A 19767-nucleotide genomic window follows, 5' to 3' on the forward strand; every position below is an offset into this window, starting at 1 on the left:
TTTCCCATGTTTGTACATTTCGTTATATTATTCACTCTCGCAGGAAAGTCTTAGCTAGTCTTCTCTCGATATTCTTTTAAAACAAGCCAAATAGGGGCAGCTGGGCAGTGGTTAAGCGTCTGCCTTCGGCTCAGGTCATGATTCCAGGGTCCTGGGATCAAGCCCTATATCAGGCTGTGTTCAGCGGGAAGCCTGCTTCTCCCTCTCCCACTCCCCCTGCTTGTATTCTCTTGCCATGTCTCTATCAAATAAATAAAGTATTAAAAAAAAAAAAAAGATAAGCCCAATAGTGTTTTCTGTGCTGTTTTCTCTGAACTCCCTGTATTTTTGCTTATACTACTCAGGTCACTTACAACACCATATCTGCTTGAAAATTGTAAGTTCTTTGGAAAACTGAGGAAGGGTTAGAAGGGAAATACCAATTTTTGAGTACTTACTATTTTGCCTGGTAATCTGCTAGGTACTGTATAACATTTAATGATTGTAATAACTAACCTCACTGAAAGGTGAAATGTCCAATTACACATTAGAAAATTGAGGAACCAAGAGATTAAGTCATTTACATAAGGTCACCTAACTAGAAAGCAGCAGTGAGAGGAGTTTTGAACTTGCGGTCTGTGACGTCCCCCATGTGGTATGACCTTCATGTGCTGTGGATGTCTAGTCCTCCCAGGCCTCAGCTTCATGCTTCGCTAATGGCAGGCCTTCAACTGCTGGCAGGATCAGTGAATGGAACCTTGGGGACTGCAAATGCTTGTTTGGGGAAAGTGAACTGAGCAACCGCAGAAGAGCAGCATGATGGGGAGGGGGCAGCAGTGGGAGGCAAGTCAAGAAAGGTGTGGGATGAAGAATAAGAGGGCCAAAGTGTTTGGACTTTATGCCCAGGCACTGAGAGTTGTAATTAGGAAAATGAACCATGCAGGATGAACTGGGGGAGTAGCAAAATAAAAGAGCAGCAGAACCAGCAAACCATCAAATATAGGCGATAGAGAAAATTTTAACCATGAGAGGAAGTATGGGACGTGAGCAGAGGAAACAGGAGTAAAAATCAGTAGCCTCGGTTACCAGGAAATCATGGGTAACTTGAGACAGCTCAGTTTTACTGGAATCACAGGAGCATTAAAGAGAAAGGGTGGGGGAACAAAAACCCCACAGAAGTTATCACAGATGCTCCCAAAGTGGCCAGAAACTGGGGAGACAAATAACTGTTTTTCATGTGATTCCAAACATAGTACATCTTAAAAATAAAATCCCCTCTAATTATCGAGTTAGAAAACCTTTCCTTTTTTCAAAAAAAAAAAAAATCATTTTTTCCCAATTTTTAAAATATTCTTTAAAATTTTATTTTTCTTTTCAGCGTTCCAAGATTCATTGTTTATACACACACCCAGTGCTCCATGCAATATGTGCCCTCCACAATACCCACCACCAGGCTCACCTAACCCCCCACCCCCCTCCCCTCCAAAACCCTCAGTATGTTTCTCAGAGTCCACAGTCTCTCCTGGTTCGTCTTCCCCTCCGATTTCCTCCAATTTTTTTTTTTCCAGCTGATTTTCAGAAAAAGGTAAAGGGCCAAAAAGGTGGGTAACCCCTGGATAAGAACATGTTTGGCTAGTTTTTGCACACCTGTTCAACCCTTGTGAAATCTCAATGTCACCTTCTGTCTCAGGTGTCAGAGCAGCTCTTGCAGATGAGGGAGCAGATCAAATCTCCTTATCTGTGCCAGCAAGTTCCCCCTCAAGATGACTCTCCCCTCCCTCTCTCCTTCTGTCTCCTCCCTTCGGTCATCTGCCCGGCACCTCCTGGTCAGGAAAGGACATTCCTGTCTCTGGTTAACATTTTTGTATTTATCAAAATACCACAAACCATGAGAGACTCTAATCTCAGCAAACAAACTGAGGGTTGCTGGAGGGGAGGGGGTGGGAGAGATGGGGTGGCTGGGTGATGGACACTGTGCTATGGTGAGTGCTGTGAATTGTATAAGACTGATGAATCACAGACCTGTACCCTGAAACAAATAATATATGTTAATAAAAAAATAAAAATTAAAAAGTTAAAAAAACAAAAAAAAGCATCACTTTTTAGCTTTGACGGAGGCTCCAGTCTTGCAATTACTATCCATCTACTGTTTATCCAATGTTCATCTGCCTAAATGCTATTTCTATACTGTTCCCCACACACAGTGAAGGAACGAAATGCCATGAACTCTGCTCTATTCTGGAAATGCAGTACCACTGGAAATGTCACAAAAATGCACCTGCTGTCTTGCCTTTAAAAGGTGTTCCCTTTACATTTAAAATACATACCCCATTTAATACTTCCTTGTAGGAAAAAACCCAGAAAATGTTACAATAGTAAAAATTTAAAAAAAAAAAATCATTTGGGATACCACAACTCTGATAACTTCAGAGCAGATCCTTCTGTATTTTATCCCTGTGTACATATATAAATGTTTTAAGATGATATTACGCCTATTGTTAAATTATTGTTTTTCCCTACTCACTCAATACATTGTAAAATGCCTTTCCGTGACATGAGACGTGTAGTTTGTAATATTCTAGTGGCTGCTTCAGATACATGTGTGCAACTCTACCATAATCAACCATTTAAAATGTATGTATATATTAAATATGTATTTGCGACCTTGAGGGACTTTAGTGAAAGTGGTAATGGAGTTCATCCTTTGCGCGTATGTCCCTTTTCAAAATTTCAGGAGTAAATCTACTCCGCCCCCATTCGAGTTACTCCTCCTCTCCCTCTCTTCTCTCTCAGTTGCTATAATCACCAGTGCAGCAAGAATCATTTAAGACTCAGATAAAACTAATGAAGCAATGCCAGCGATTTACAATTTTATAAATGATGAATGACTATAAGGACATTAAAGTGAGTTTTAAAGAATGTTTCACATAGGGCACCTGGATGGCTCAGCCGGTTAAGTGTCCAGCTCTTGGTTTCAGCTCAGGTCATGAACTTGGGGTTGTGGGATCAAGCCCTTCATGGGGCTCCACGTTGGGCATGGAGACTGCCTAAGATTCTCTCTCTCTCTTTCTCTCTCTCTGCCCGTCCTCCTCCCCTGCTTGCTTTCTATTTCTTTAAAAAAAAAAAAAAAAGTTAATGACATGTAGTTGTGACAGTCTAAAACAAGGTACAAAAGAGTATGCAGAGTAAAATGTACACACACAGGATAAAGACTGCAAAAATCAAAATATGAAGAGTAACTGTCACAGAGTTATCACATTACACATGGTTTTTATACCTTCCTTCTACCTGTATGTTTATTCCTATTTTTAGAACAGCAATCATAGCTCATAGTGTATGCCAGGCACTGCTCTCCATCCTTACAATAATCTAATTTTCTCCATGCAGAGACAGAGAAAATGAAGCATAGAGCCACTGAGTAACTGTTCAAGGTCAAGGAGCTAAGAACCAAGCTAGCCAAAAAATATTTAAAAAGTTATTTCAAAATAAATGAGGTAAGAAACCCCCAAAGCTGTGCTTTGACTCCTTTAGCTTCTCGGAGTGTATCTTTAAAATCCGTAAAAGAAACCACATACTCAGAGGGGCTCTCCCCTGGTGGGATTCTCTACAATATCTCTGCATGCTTCCAAATGTCCCTTAAAGGGGCACATATTTTATTTGATGATTCAAAGCACAGAGAACCTACAAATAAATGTCACACAGGGTCTGCCACCCTGAATTATGCTCAAGGATCCTGCCTCTTCCCCACATCTTTCATGCTGCCTTGCCCTCCTCTCCATCTAATTCCTACAAGGTCAGTTTTAATCCTACCTCTTCAGCCCACATTTCAGGATCACCCTGCCCTCTCGGGAGCTCCTAAAGCTGTCATAATCTGTGTAAACCATTTCTTTTTTTTTTTTTTAAGATTTTATTTATTTGTCAGAGAGAGAGAGGGAGAGAGAGCGAGCACAGGCAGACAGATTGGCAGGCAGAGACAGAGAGAGAAGCAGGCTCCCTGCTGAGCAAGGAGCCCCATGTGGGACTCGATTCCAGGACGCTGGGATCATGACCGGAGGCAGCTGCTTAACCGACTGAGCCACCCAGGCGTCCCATGTGTAAACCATTTCATAATCAGGAGAAGGTGGCAGTGATGGAAACTTGAGATGTCTGTATTTATTTCACATGCTTACATTTACCTTTTCTATCATGAATTTAAGATTATTCGCCACCTAGTCCTGGAGGGTAACCCCCTCTCCATCTAGCACACATGTGGGTCAGATTCCATTCCCTTTCTCCTTTTCCAAGACCTTGGTCTCATTCTTACTCTCCTCCCTTCTGCATGGTCCAGGAGGATTATCTGCATTAGCACAGAAACATACTCTAGTAATTCAGGTATAAAAACAAATAAGCAAATAAAGTGCAAAAAAACATCTTCCTTGACCTCACACTCCTTCCTAGATACCCCATATCTCTGCTGGTGGTTGAACAAAACTTTCCTGTCACGATTATTTGTTGCTTTTCCTCCCATATTTTGCAAACGTTTCTCGACTCATTCCATGTGATTGTTGGTGCTCTCCAAATTTCCCAAACCCTTCTTGTTAAAATCACGGGCAACATCCACAGCTGCGGACCCCAGTGGTTTCCACTTTGTCCTCCTTTGATTGGATTCTGAGGCAGCAGTGGACAGAGCATCCTTCCTCAAACACTGTCTTCTGCCCCTTCTTCTGCCACTCTGACTGGTTCTCCCCCATCCCGGGGGCTCCTTCGTATTCTCCTCTGCTGGCGTCTCCTCCTCTTGGGGATTCAACATGGTGGGAAGGATCATCCCCGGCTCTGACTTGGTCCCCCTTATTCTCTCCCATCACATCTTTCTCCCTCATGAGTCTGACCAGTAACATGCCCAGCCCCATAACTTTCATTACCACCCACATCCTGATGCTCCCTAAAATATCTTTCTCATCCTGCGTGCTAGGCTATATTCTTATGTCTACGTACTGACTTCTCTAAATAGGGATTCCAAACCTGGCATGTTCAAAACAAAACTCTTACTTTCCTCTGCCCCTAAACCTGTTCCTCGCCAGTCCTCCATGTTTCAGAGATTAGTAACACAGTCCGTACAAATGGTAAAGCCGAAGTCCACCGAGTTGTCCCTGATCCTCTTCACACACATCTAGTCCACCGCATGACTTCTGGGGTCTACTCTGAACTCGTAACTCGTCGGACTCTCCCCTTCCGTTTAGGACAGTACTCCTGACGTCCCATTGCTTCTCCTCCATACTGCTGCAGAAGGCTTCTAGCTGGTGTCCGATGATACACCAGAGCAACAGTTGAAAAATACAGGTCAGATAATGTGATATTTCCCATCATTAGGGATTTTATTTAGCATAAAGGCCAAATTGCTAACAGTAACCACAGGGGTCTAGGTCACACGTGTGCTGACCATGGCTCAACCCTCCAAGCCATCCCCTCCCCAGACTTCCTTCTGCTCCTTGAACACACAAGTTCCCCAATGCCGCCATCATCATGAGCATTTAGCTCTGCGGTTAAGAGGGCAGACTCCAGAGTCAGACTACCTGGCTTCCAATCCTTGAATCCTAGGTGTGTGTGAGGGAGGTCATGGACATCCTCAGCCTCTCTGAGTTTCCGCTTCCTCAACCAGAAAACGGAGGTGATTTTTGTCAGGGTGAAATAGGATAATCCATGTGAGGATGAAGAACAGCCCTTGGCTCCTAGTTAAGGCTAAATAAGCGCTGGCTGCTGTTCCGAAGATACAGTTGATTTAGTATCCTTCTAAAACTTGATGCATAACACAGTGAAATCTAGTTTTCAACCAGCAGGTTACATTTTTAGCTAAGGTTTTATTGAGATTTTGAAGTTTTGTAAAAAAAAAAAAAAAACCTTCCTACCCTTGATAGACCCCACAGTCGACTGCCTGCTCACACAGTAACAGCAACATGGTTAGGATCCAACTCCCTAGAGATTTGTGCAAGTCTAATTCAGGGCTGGAATGAGTAAGTATAAAAATTTCCTGGGGCACCTAAGTGGCTTGCTCAACTAAGCGCCAAACTCCTGATTTCAGCCAAGTCATGGTCTCAGCCTTGTGAGATCCAGCCCAATGTCAGGCTCTGCACTGAGCACAGATTCTCTTTCTCCCTCTGCCTCTGCCACAACCCCCCAAACCCCGCATGCACATACTCTCTAAAAATATAATAACAGAAGTAAAAATAAAAATTTCTTACATGTAATTATTCTTTGGGTTAAAAAATACACTAAAATTTGTGGGGTTGTTTTTTAAATTGCAATCTATACTTTGTAGACTAAGGAGTCAGTTTTCTAAAGCAACTTACTTCAGGCTTAGGAGACTGACTCTTTTCTTTCTTTTCTTTTTTTTAAAGCTTATTTATTTATTTGAGAGAGAGAGAGGCAGCAGAGTGAGCAAGAACATGAGCGCCTGGCGAGGAGAGGCATTATGGGGAGGGAGACGCAGGCTCCCCGCTGAACAGGGAGCCCAAAGTCAGGCTCAGTCCCAGGACCCTGAGCAGAAGGCAGACAACTTAACCAACTGAGCCTTCCAGGCACCCCAGGAAACTGACTCTTAATGGCTCTCTATTCTTGTTCTGCCCAGTTCCCTCATCCTCCCTTCATACACAATCTATCTAAACTCACAGACACCCCATTGCTAGTTGGCTACCTAAGTAAGTCCAGTGTTGTCATGTGGAAAACGGTACACTGAGAAATATCCATTATCTTTGTTGAAGCTCTGGCATGAAATGTGTATGTTATAAAGAACCAGTGATTAAAAATATATGTTTACTGATCTATTTATTTTAGGGTGGGAGGGAGCATGAACTAGGGGAGAGGGAGAGAGAGAATCCCTAAGCAGACTCACCACTGAGCGCTGAGCCCAACATGGGGCTGGATCCCAGAACCCCAAGATCACAACCTGAACTTAAATCAAGAGTTGAGCACTTCAGCGACTGAGCCACCCATGCACACCAGGAACCAGTAATTAGTTTTTGCCGGCTGATAACTCATCTGGAGGATTTCAAAGGCAGGACAGGACTGAGAGTTCAGGAACTTCTATACAGAAGAAGCAAACTCACTGAAATAATTAAAGACCGAGGTCTGAATGTTGCAGCTTTACCAGAGTTAGATACTGAAACTGGTTTCAAGAGGTAGAAAAATATTTTCTTTTATTATGTGAAAAGTAGGTGTATCTCATATATATATTTCAGTTAACCTTGTAAATTAATTTGTATCTTGTAACACTTTATATATTTCTATTATGTCACCTATAACATCCCTTGTATTCTGGTTGTTGTTGTTGTTGTTGTTTTCTATGTGTCCATCTCTGCTGTTAGACTGGGAACTCCTAGATACCAGGGAATGGCTCTTAATCAGATTTGTGCCTGCATTTTCTGGCACATAGTAGGGCCTTAATAAACACAGGCTGAACTTATTTGGTAGCTATTAAATTGAATGTGATTTCACATAACCTCTGTAGTATAAAAGCAATGCACACTAAAACTCACCACATTTCCAGCAACGCTGAAAGCAAATAAAGCATTTAATTTTAAGAGGCTCTATCTGAACTTGGATTTCGGAGACCTATCTGATCATCATTAGCAAACAGTTTTCTTATGCAAGTTTAAGTTCTTTCATTGTAAGTTCTTTCATCTTAAGTCCTTTCATTGTATTCTAAAATGCTTTAAGATGTTTGCCACCCAGCCTCCCAACCCATGACTAATACTGCTAACTTATTAAAGTTTAAGTCTTTTTGGTCATTCGTTTAGCACTCTAAAATGTATGACACAGTAGTTAAGAATATGGGTCTTGGAGCAAGACTGCCTGGGTTCAAATCCCTGGGGTGACTCTGAAAGAGCTGCTTTAACCTCTGGGCCTCAGTTAACCCACATATAGAAGGAGATGCTATTAACACCTCACAGCCATTCGGGGAAGTTTAAATCATTATGCATAAGTATGCATACACTTATAAGTGCCATGTAAGTATTTTTTATTGTTCTATATAAAATATTTGCTTTCATTAACAGGACAAGGTCCCTTGAGGAGCTCACGGAGGTTTACATTCAAAGACAACTTAGAGAATCCTTTTATTAAAAGTAAAGGTACATACTTTCAGTCAGTGATAGTAATTCCTCTGAAATTACGTTTTTTGTCAATTTTTAAAGAGCTATGAATTATGATTCATACCTTGCTTTCTTCTACGTTAAATAATAAAGAAATTTGTCAGAACTAAATGGTTAAAAAAAATAAAAAGATGAAGAGTAAGGTAGGATCTGAATCTTTTTTTGTATTTTAACTACTATTTTGAAAAGCAACCAATTAATAGATTATTCACCAATTTATGGATTTAGAAACAGTATGTGCACTGTGGTGCTTAAGGCATTTCCAACTCAAATTATTGATCAAAATGCAATAATAACTTAAAACTCGATATTTTCACATCAAGTTTCCTACTAATTTCCCACAGGCTGAGTCTTGTCAAGAACAAAAGAAATATTCCACTCTCTATCTAACCCTTTTCAATACAACACTGATTCTTGAGGTTTTTTCCACCTAGTGATTCCAAGTTCATAGTACATTTAGAAGGAAAAACACAATCTTAATAAAGAGGAAAAATTCTAGAATACAAATGAGAACATTAACAAATATTCAATCATTTAGCACTTCCATGAATGATTTCCTAAATCATTTACAATTAGACTCTCTCTGGCTGATAGACATCGTATTTCAATATGTTCCTCTTTCTTTCGTCACTAAAGAAACCAAAATAAGAGACTTTATATTTTCAATAAATTCAAGTTCATAGTTCATGTAGCTGAAATGTTTTCAATTAAAAGGAACGAATATTGACATTAGACATAGTTGAAGTATGCCCAAGTGTCAGAACTGTTCGATTCATATAAAATTTTCAGGAGAAAAGAGGTTGGAGTCATTATGTTGCTTGTTTTGGAAGAGCACATTCCCAGTGAAGCCTGACTCAAGCTCTCAGGTCCCATCTACCCCTTTAAATCATGCACCCCCCTTACCTTCAATGAACACCTCCGCAGATGTGCTGTCTGAGCCGCTGGGGTTTGTAGCCAGGCAGGTATAGCGACCTGTGTCGTCCTCGAAGGCCTCCGCTATGATCAGGGTGTGGAGGTCCCCACCCTCACTGCGGATCTGAATATCAGGAGTGTTGTGTAGCTCCTTCCCCTCACAGAACCATCTGCAGGCCAAATGGAGGTCAAAGGACAGGAGAGAAAGAAAGGAAATGGTGATGTTTAAAATAATAAAGCAGAAGCAAGAGGCTAATGCCCTGTAATAAGATGCTCATTTCATTAAAAAAAAAAAAAAAAAAGATCTGTGTCAATGTTACTGAAGGAAATGCTACATTTTAGACCGTGAAATTAATGACTAGACAATTCCCCCAGGTTTTCTTTGTAAAGCATCTTGTACACTTTATCAACCTTGAAATAAGGGATATTGTGAAATGTGGAAAAACCATTTTAGTTACAAAACAAAAGGAACAGAAATTCAAAGTGTCTTATAAAATGTTTTATCGCAGATGCCCCTTACAACTTGATCATTTGGACCTTAAGAAAAATGGGAAATATAAACATTATGCTCAAAATACCTCACGTATCAAGGGGAACGAGTCATTATATTAAAAAATCATAGGCAGCAATATTTTTGTTGACCCTGAGACTTTTGATCAGCTGAGCAGTAACAGATGTAATGATTTCCACATTTCTGATATTTACAAAACTTCGTAGCAGCTCGCCTGGCCTCCGCGAGGTAGGGAGACGGAGGCTGCGCTATAATTCATTCTTGCTGGTCAGCACTTTTCCTTTCCCAAACAACCAGGTGTAGGAGGCTGCCAGCTGCCAGACGGTTTTAGCGCGCGCTTTCTCTCACGCTTTCCTTATTCCCCGAGCGCCTCAGACTCTCAACAGGATTTTCACAAAAAAACATAAAGCTGCCCTAAACCCCCCCCCCCGAATGTGATTTATTTTTAAAGAAATATGTAGGAATGTGCCACTTAAAACTAAAGCACTGAGGTCTCTGGGACGGTATTGTCCATTTACCTCTTAATCGGCACTCGGATTTCCTGAGTCTCCTATTCTATAAAATTCTCTGGACTTTGCATCCTTTTGTAAAAATATGGCATCAGAGGCTAACTTTTTTCTGTACTTATATAGCATAGTTTAAATATATACCCATATTTAACTTGAGAATAAAACCAGTCTGCTAACACTCCGAGTATTAACTTGAGAAATTGTATTAAAAATTAAATATGGGTTACTCATCAAAGAACAGGTAAGACTTTGAGAATTAAAAGATAATTACTACCACCACCTGGTCAACAGAGCAGCCTCTGCAACACAACACATATTACTTCTGAGATGGAAGAACAGGGCAGTATTTCTTAACTCTGGGGCATTTTGTAATTTCCTTTGTCTTTTTTAAGATTTTATTTATTTGAGAGAGAGTGAGGGAGAGCGAGAGAGTGAGAGAGGGAAAGAGCAAGAGAGAGGAGAAGGAACAGGGGGAGGAGCAGAGGGAAAAGAAGAAACCAACTCCCCACTGAGCAGGGCTCCCGATGCAGGGCTCGATCCCAGGACCCTGGGATCATGACCTGAGCTGAAGGCAGATGCTTAACTGACTGAGCCACCCAGGCGCCCTTTTAATCACTTTTTTTTTTCACTCATCTTCATAAAGTTGCACAGAACATTCCAGCCAAGAATCATCTTCCAGTTCCTTCTCTACTGTTCTCTTTCCATAGTCATAGACCAGATCTTCACCCACGAGAACTGACTGTGGATTAAGTTAATGGATGTTGCTGTCACTGGTGAACTATAGATTCCTTCTTGATTCTGTATCAGATTAAAGCTCTTCCCTACATACATCAGTCTCTAAACTTCAGATCTGTCATTGAAGCCATTTTTATACCTGGCCCTGATTCTATTTATCATTTTCCTATACAAATCCTCTATTTCTCTTAAATATTTGCATGGATTTATTATTTCCAACATAGTCCTGATGTAGCCCTTGCTGACCATCATTTGCCTATCCTTTCTCTTCCTTGGAATTCTCTCCTACCCTCTTCATTAAAGCCACTTAGGAACCGCTCTTCCTTAGAGCCAAGCCAAAAGCTCCTTCAACAGATTAAATCCAACTGAACATATGCTTGCTGGGCACCTTCAATGTAGAAAGTATGATTACATATTACAGGTAATAGAATAAAGCCTGGTGAACTGGGCAACTATTTGAGGATGGTCTTTATCTTCCATGGAAAAGATACAAAGTAACATTTGGTGGGAAAACAAAGCATGACAATACAAGAAAGGTTTCAAAGAGGGCAAGAGTAATTGCTTTGCTTAGATGTGCTTCATAAGGAAACCACTGCCAGCCACCCAAGGGAGTATGGTGTCCTGTCCTCTAACTCCCAGGCCAGCAAACCTACAGCCTATAGCCTATAGCCCCATCACCTGTTTTCATATGGCCCGTGAGCCAAGCAAGAAAGATGTTCATATATTTTTTTGGCAAAAAAATCAAAAAAGGGAAGAATTTGTGACATATGAAAGTTACATAAAGTTCAAATTTCAGAGTCTATCAAGGTTTTTTTTGGAACCCTGCCATGCTCATTCTTGACATATTGTTTCTGGCTCCTTTTGCATTATAGTGACAGAAGTGAGCAGCTGTGTCACAGTATAGGGCCCACAAATCCTAAAATATTTTCTGTATGGACTCCAGAGAAAAAGTTTGCCAACCCCTGCTCTCACTTCTTGCTCTTCAAAGTGGGATCCTTGGTCTAGCGGCATCAGCATCACTGGTGAGTTTACCAGAAATGCAGATTTTTTTTTTAATTTTTAATTTTTTAAATTTCTTTTCAGTGTTTCAGTGTACCAGAAGTCATTGTTTATGCACCACACCCAGTGCTCCATGCAATACGTGCCCTCCATAATACCCACCACCAGGCTCACCCAACTTCCCACCCTCTGCCCCCTCAAAACCGTCAGATTGTTTTGCAGACTCTTGATCCTCATCCCAAATCTGCTCGATCAGTTCAGATCCTCCAGGAGACTCACAGGCACACAAAGGGTAAGCAGTTTGGCTGGGTCTGTGAGGCGTGGACCATACCATCCCATGTCACCGAGGCCTGGCTCTCCCTCCAAGTTACTCACTTCTTTAGTATAGCAACCAGATCTTACATATCTTGTACCTCTGGTCCCTTGCACCTAACTGCATGTAAAATTATGTTCTGTTTCTCTTACCTCTGTCCTGAACAAACTTTAACATCTTTCATTTGACCGCTTTGTGACAGCTTCTGTATTATTTCTTCACACCATTATTTGAGGCCTATTTTATTTATGCCTTATTTTCCCACCTAGGAAATGGACTTCCTAATTGCAGAAAAAAACTTCTAAACTTTTTTTTTTTAATTGAACCCCAGTGTATTGTATATTCCATGCTTTAAAAATGTGATCTGCAGGGTGCCTGGGTGGCTCAGTGGGTTAAGCCTCTCTGCCTTAGGCTCAGGTCATGATCAGGTCCTGGGATCGGGCTCTCTGCTCAGCAGGGAGCCTGCTTCCCTCTCTCTCTCTGCCTACTTGTGATCTCCATCAAATAAATAAATAAAATCTTAAAAAAAATTAAAATGTGATCTGCTCCTTGTTACTTCAGAATCTGCTTCCCATGAAAAACCAAATAGTGAAGGATCTGTGGACAAATAGATTTGGAAGATGCTATAGGTCTTACTTCTTGATGTTTGCAATTCACATTTTCTTATTAAAGGCCCTGAAAGTCCTGCAGAGAAGAAATTAAACACTGTCTAATCTAGTATTTACTCAACTTATTTGGCCATGAGATTCTAATTGAGCATTTTGTTCAGTCATGTGAAAGCTGAAGAATGCTTTTCTAGCAGACTTTTCCCACAGAATCTGCAGTTTTCTAAAAATGAATTAAGACCAAATATAATCTAAGCAAAGATGGTACATGAAAGGTTGAAGAAACTAATCAGTAAGTGCAATAAAATACTTGAAATAGACTTTTAAGATGTCAGAAAGACTAAGGCAACAACTGCATTTTCTGAGACAGCCTAACACCTATTTTGTCTTCTGATGTGGGTCATCCAGTCTACCACAACTGCACATGGTGGAACAGGTTGGTGTTTACAGACCATGAGACTGATGTGGTTTTTGCTTTCTAAGCACTCATGCTATTTGTTCTCCAGTTCCATGAATAATATTTAAAAAGCCTCTCAGATTGTAACATACAGAAAACATAGTACAGAGAAAGAATAAAATTTGTCCATATTCAGCAATGCATCAAACAATTACTATGAGTCATTTCTATTGCACTGACACTCTTAGGAAAAGTCAGATTGTTCCTGATAGAAGTACCTGTCAAGTGACCAGTTCTATGTCGTTAAAATGTTGTAAGACAGGGTGTGACTCAAGACGGGAAAAAACTGCAAATATTTAGATGGCAGAATCCCTGTAGCAACCAAAAGGGCAGCATGGCTCCTGGCCAATATTTAGATAAGTGTGCATTTAATTTATGATTGGAACCATTTGCACGTTGGCTGAGCAACGAGGCTCAAATGCAAGTGACTTCAGGAAAGTCGGCTAGCCTTCTTGGTTCAGGTCCCTCACATATATGAAGACACGAGACTCTACAGCCATCAAAATTGCATGATTCTAAGGTTCTTGGTGAAATGGAAGGGTTTTATATTCAGGACTGCACTTAAAGCATTTCTAGAAATGATACAGAAACTTCTTTGATGAAATATCCAAGTAATTAATGACCTCTCTTCTATGAAATATACTAAATATGATAGAGCTTCTAAGATTATAAGGACGCCATGTTGGGTCCCTAAGTATATCAATGGACTTAGTCCCTTGTCTTTATCACTACGCAATGCTACTTCACTTTTCACCTTGTATTGAAATCCGTTCTTCATCAGCCTCTCTATCATGTAACTTTTTCCAGGGTAGAGATGTAGTGGTTTTGACTTAATTCACTAACTTAATAAGTGTGCTATATGTTCCAGCACAATGTTCAGTACATAGAATATATTAACCATGCCTTTTTATCTTCTGTATTTCTGAGGCTTTAGACATCTGAGCCTTGCTGATTCCAGAAAGTCTGCCTCTCCCAGGGCTAGGCAGTTCTTGGATATAGTAAATAGCTCCTCTAGGCTTACCTTTCAAATGAAAGCTGGACTCTGGAGCCACATTCCCACTACCTCTTGTATTGGGCTCTCCACTCAGGGCCACTCCTGTCCTGCTCTAATCACCCCAGAACCAGAGGCAAAACACCAGGGGACAGCAGCCCCTAGCCTGCAGAGTTTGCTACAACTATTCAAACCAGCGGATCTTAAATGTGCTTACCCTGCTTCACCCATTCCTTCCTACGGAAACTATTACAAAGCTCTTGCCTATGCCCACTCCTCCCACCTCCCCCACCCTTTGCAGGAGGCACCTGGAGGTCCCCCTTGGGGTCCCACATGGCATAGCATGCTCTTTACACTTGGAACTGTGAGTAACAAACTACCTTTCAATGGCAGTCCAGTCGTAATCTGTTGGCCTCACCATACCTGAATAATAATAAAACCTACATTTTAAAGCACTGAACTAACCAAGAAGAATTAGCTTACAAATGAAGAAGAAAGGATTGAACAGATAGTTGAAATAGTACCTATTACAGTTTTTGCCTTGAGGCATATACAGAGAGAAGTGTATCTACTCTCCTACTCATACTGAAGTGTATTTTTTTTTAAAAGATTTTACTCATTTTATTTGACAGAGATTACAAGTAGGCAGAGAGAGAGCGGAGGAAGCAGGCTCCCTGCTGAGCAGAAAGCCCGATGGGGGGAGGGGGTCGATCCCAGCACCCTGGGATCATGACCTGAGCCGAAGGCAGAGGCTTTAACCCACTGAGCCACCCAGGTGCCCCTGAAGTGCATTTAAAAAGCATAAAATTAAACTCAAAATAATCTAGTTCAAAAGACAAAATCAGCTTTGTCCATTCTTTCTTGTCTAACCTAAGATTTAAAGTCTAATCGGAGATTTAAAGTTTGATGCAGCAAAGTAGATGGATGAGATGTACTCAGGGCGTGTTTGTTTTGCTAGATTTCTTTAAGGTCATATTTCCAACAGTTTCCTGGAAAGGATTCAAAACTTTCGGTATTCTTCAAAGAAAAGGTAAACCTCAGGTTTGTTGATTACATTTTGATCTGAAGTTTTTCCTGTATTAAATTCTGGTTGATAAAGATATCTCACACACACACACACACACACACACACACACACACACACACACACAGAGGAATATTACCTGGCCATCAAAAAAGAGAAATCTTGCCATTTGCAACAATGTGGATGGAATTAGCGTTTTACGCTAAGTGAAATAAGTCAGAGAAAGACAAATACCGTTATGATCTTACTCATGTGGAATTTAAGAAAGAAGCATAAACATACGGGAAGAGGGAAAAGAAAAAAAGGAGAGTGGGAAACAAGCCAGAAGGGATGCTTAACAATAGGAACAAAATGAGGGTTGGTGGAGGAGAGGTGGTTGGCAGATGTTCTAGATGGGTGATGGGTATTCAGAGGCACTTGTCATGAGCACTGGGTATCGTCTGTAAGTGACACATCACTGAATTCTATTCCTGAAACGAATATTGCACTGGTAACTAAAAATTTCAATTGAATAAATAAATAATAAATGCTGGTTGCCAGCGCTGCTTAGGAAAAGCAATACTGGTGCGAGAAGCTACAATGTTAGGTCTATAAAGATAGGACAAAACACAGGTTTGGTTAAATGCATGGAAACAGGTAACGACATTGTCCCCTTTGCCTATCTTGTGACAGACATCACTAGCTGATCTGAATAGTCTTTGCTAATGAAACCGGATATCTCAGAATTCTCAGCATGGCTGTTTGGGCAGGGTACAAAGCAAATGAAGTTGAAGTCTAATGAAATAAATTTGCCATGCTCAATGTGGTCTCTTCTTGGAAGATACGTTCTCCCTTTCCTCCAGATCCTATTTCTAGCTATTTCTAGTATAGGACTGGGGAGAGAATTTGGTTGAGAGAGAGCATATGGAGAAGTACATGATATAGCTGAGAAAGGCTACATAGGTAAGATTCCACTCGAGGACATCCCTGAACTTTTTAAATTCCATTTATTATACGTAGAAGCCATCGATCTAGTGGGTAAAACACCAGCCAGTGTATTGGAAAGTCAAAATCCAATTAACTAAATTCCCATTTTGTACTTCTAATGAACTTCCACTTCAAGGAGACCTTGACCATAATTCATTTTAACAATAAAAATGGTTAAAATATATAACTACAATCTCATAGTTAGGAAGAGGACATAGTATTTGGGAACTATGATAACCATAAGGACTTACATAAATTTAAATCAAGAGAGTGAATATATATATTCAATGCCTATTATATGCCTTGTACTTTGCAGATATGGCATTATTTCCCAAAAACCTTATGAAATAGTTTTCATTTTACCTTTAGATATAGGCTGTTCTCATTTATGTATAAATTTTAAAAAAAAGCGTGAACAATTAAATCCAGATAATTTTCACAATTTCATTTCCTTTAATACATTTAGCTTCATCTTCCATCAAATGTTTTATTATGGGTATAAACAGATTTTAATAAGGTTTACTGATTTTTCCTCTCTAATCTGGTGGAGCTGGTAAGCAACTATGAGATTTCCATGCAACGGGGAGCTGAGACTCAAACACTGAAAAATTACTGTAGCAAACCCTCCTCATTCAAAAGAACTTAAGAGTTGCTCATATAGGAGCAAGCCAGTTGAGACTGGTTGTCAGATTACAAGGTCATAAACAGGGCATGAAAATAATCTTGTATTAATTATAAATAAAATGTAAAAGGGTTAGGAGATACAGTCATATTCATCAATCACTTAATTCATTCTTCAAGGTGCTTATTGCACTTTGACTTGAATTCAGAAACTGACTGGTGGTACAGATGTCAGCTCAACTGGGTTTATTTCATGAGACAAGTAGTGGGGCAAAGTAGAGAGGAAAACCCAACTACAGACCTAGGAAATGTTGAATACACTTCATTTAATGAACGGAACCTCTTTGTTCACATGGAAGGATTAGTGTTTTCAAATCTCTTTTGAGAGGTGTCTGGGTGGCTCAGTGGGTTAAGCCTCTGCCTTGAGCTCAGGTCATGATCTCAGGGATCCTGGGATTGAGAGCCCCACATTGGGCTCTCTGCTCAGCGGGGAGCCTGCTTCCTCCTCTCTCTCTGCCTACCTCTCTGCCTACTTGTGATCTCTATCAAATAAATAAATAAATAATCTTTAAAAAAAAATCTTTTGAGTTGGTTGGTTATGCCTTTATCCTTACAGATTAAGCTTGCTTTGGATAGAATACTTAGGTTAACCTTAATTTGTTGGAGAGGGGATAATGTTGATGAAGTTCACAAGCCTTAAATTTTTTTTTGTTCATAGAAGGTAACGGGGAAAAAAAGAGGACTGTCATATTTAAAGCTCTGTAAGCTGGCCCATTTCTTTATATTACCCTGTGCTGGGATTTTGAAATCCACATTGTCTTAATGTACGTATTTCTTCCTGTTGCATAATGTCTTTTTCTCAGGATCTTTCAAACACCCTAGCCTAAAAATGAGATGATGCCACAAATTCAAGGATCATATTATGGCACCAGCAGGATACGGTAGGATTGAAATTCAAGGAGATGTTTTACATAGGAAAGTTCAATATTTAATTGTTCACTTTCTACATTTCAAGGTGAGGTTAAAGGTAACCTCTAATGTGGTCAGAGCTCCCCTGCTAGAGGAGAGCAGCTCCATCTGACCACAGTCACACCAACAGCTGAGTTGCGGATCAAAAGGGGTCACGAGGGTAACTAACTAAAATCAGGGGGATCACAGATGCTTTTGAACAAGTGGCTGTCTTTGAAAACTAACCATCTTTTCCATTCTTGGGCAGTGTAAGAGAATTTTAAAACTGACCTCCCTGATGTGACCTTACTTTTTTCCTTCTCTTATGACACTGGCAACTGGCTGTGGGGCTCAAAACTGTATTTTGGAGGGGGATGTACATCTGGGAAAGCTCAGAACACTCTGGTTCTCCAAGACAGGGCAAGATTGTTGATTCTTAGGACAATAAATTCAACTGCAAAATGAAAGAAGCTAACACAGCCACTGACAAAGTAGAATATACACTACCCAGCATGGTGTACAAATACTTCAAAAGTTTTTTAAAAAATCACATATGGCATCACTTGGTTTAAAGTTTGACTGGTACTATCTACTTGAATACTGTAATGTAAACAGAAATACAGATTTTACAACTGATGGTTTCAGTATCTTTCTCTTTTTGAACCACAACTATGTATCATAGAAATTTTCTGTGCCCTGTATTTTAAACATGAACAAAATTTTAAAACGAAAAAAATCAATTTATCAAATTTATAAAGCTTCATCAATGAATCTTGGCTAATATTTTCCCACTCTGAGGAAAACGGTAAATCTTGGGAGTCTGTTAATATACAATGAGGTGCGTATTAAATAAAACTTTAAAAAACAGCTGAGTTTCTATTTTCCCCTACACCTCACTTTCCTTATCCTCGTAGAGAAACAAAGTTACACAGAAAGATGAAGCTCTATGTTTGCTGCCCAACTCCACTGATTTATACTTCCTAGAAAAATTATCTTCAAAGGGGTATCAATGATTACAGGAAGGCAAACTTAGCCGGCTGCTGCCCCCTTCCTAAGTGCAAGCAGCCATATGACTTTACAGAAGCACAAGATTGAAGAAAACTGAGGGAACTAGTTTTTTTAACTGCTGTTGTAATGGAAATCAAGGGGGATAGAGGAAAAAACAAAAAAACCCAGAGACATCAGTGGTTCAGCAAGGGTTCTATTTTCCAGGTGTTCCTTTCTCCCAAAGGAATAGCAGTGCTCTGCCATGAAACGGAGAATCACCAAAATTGGGAACTTATCCCCAAGGTGAATTTTATTTATGCCTAAGCTTGAAGTCAGGCCATCTGTAAATATTGCATTTCATACATCCTCAATTAAACACCAATTAATTTTTATGGAGTATTTTTTGTCTTGTCACCAAGTATGTCTTAATTTTTTACATGTGTTCACGTTAACCGCAAGACACACCATGTTTATTCTGTCATGTGGATTTATAGGCAGACCAAAGTGAAATTAGTCCTCGTCTAAATTTACTACGGCTATAATTTTATGACTGCTTAGCTCGAAGGCTAATAGCTAAATTTGTGAGGACAACAGATGTACTTTAACCTTCTAGTCAAAAAGAGACCAATAAATAGATTGACTTTTTGAAATTCAAAGCCCAGGAAATGATAAAATAGCCTTTGAACAAAAACCAGACTCATGTCTACCAATTCTTTATTCTCATAATCATTCTATCTCCTAAGAAAGAAAGATAAAACAGGGTGGGAGAAGAGAAAAAGCAACCCAAATAAAATGGAACTTCCAAAATGACTTTATCTTGTTTTGGCCATAAGAGGCAGCTTCGTATTTGGACATTAACAGTATGTAGTGTTTAATCAGTATGCCTAAAAAACAACAATAAAAGTAAACAAGTCGAGTCTACAACCAAGTATTTGTGCTGCAGATCTGTTAAAATCTTAGACTGCTTTCAGTAGTGTCCACACTAGTGATGTAGTAGAAAGGACCTTGGGGCTGGGAATCGGTATCCAGGGTTTTGGTTTTACCTGGTCAACAGAGCAGCTAAACGGAATGTAATCCAGTTGTT

At 40.1% G+C, this 19767-nt stretch overlaps 1 protein-coding gene across 1 annotated transcript in view; it reads right to left on the reverse strand.

Annotated features, from left to right (window-relative positions):
• Nucleotides 1-19767, reverse strand: part of PALLD (palladin, cytoskeletal associated protein) — a 388884-nt gene that overhangs the window by 229280 nt on the left and 139837 nt on the right. Inside the window, exon 2 of the mRNA XM_059374195.1 lies at nucleotides 9009-9187. Coding sequence (XP_059230178.1) covers nucleotides 9009-9187 — 179 coding nt within the window. The remainder of the gene's footprint in view (nucleotides 1-9008; nucleotides 9188-19767) is intronic.

This window comes from Mustela nigripes, chromosome 1, assembly GCF_022355385.1.
Source record: "Mustela nigripes isolate SB6536 chromosome 1, MUSNIG.SB6536, whole genome shotgun sequence".
Classification (NCBI taxonomy): domain Eukaryota; kingdom Metazoa; phylum Chordata; class Mammalia; order Carnivora; family Mustelidae; genus Mustela; species Mustela nigripes.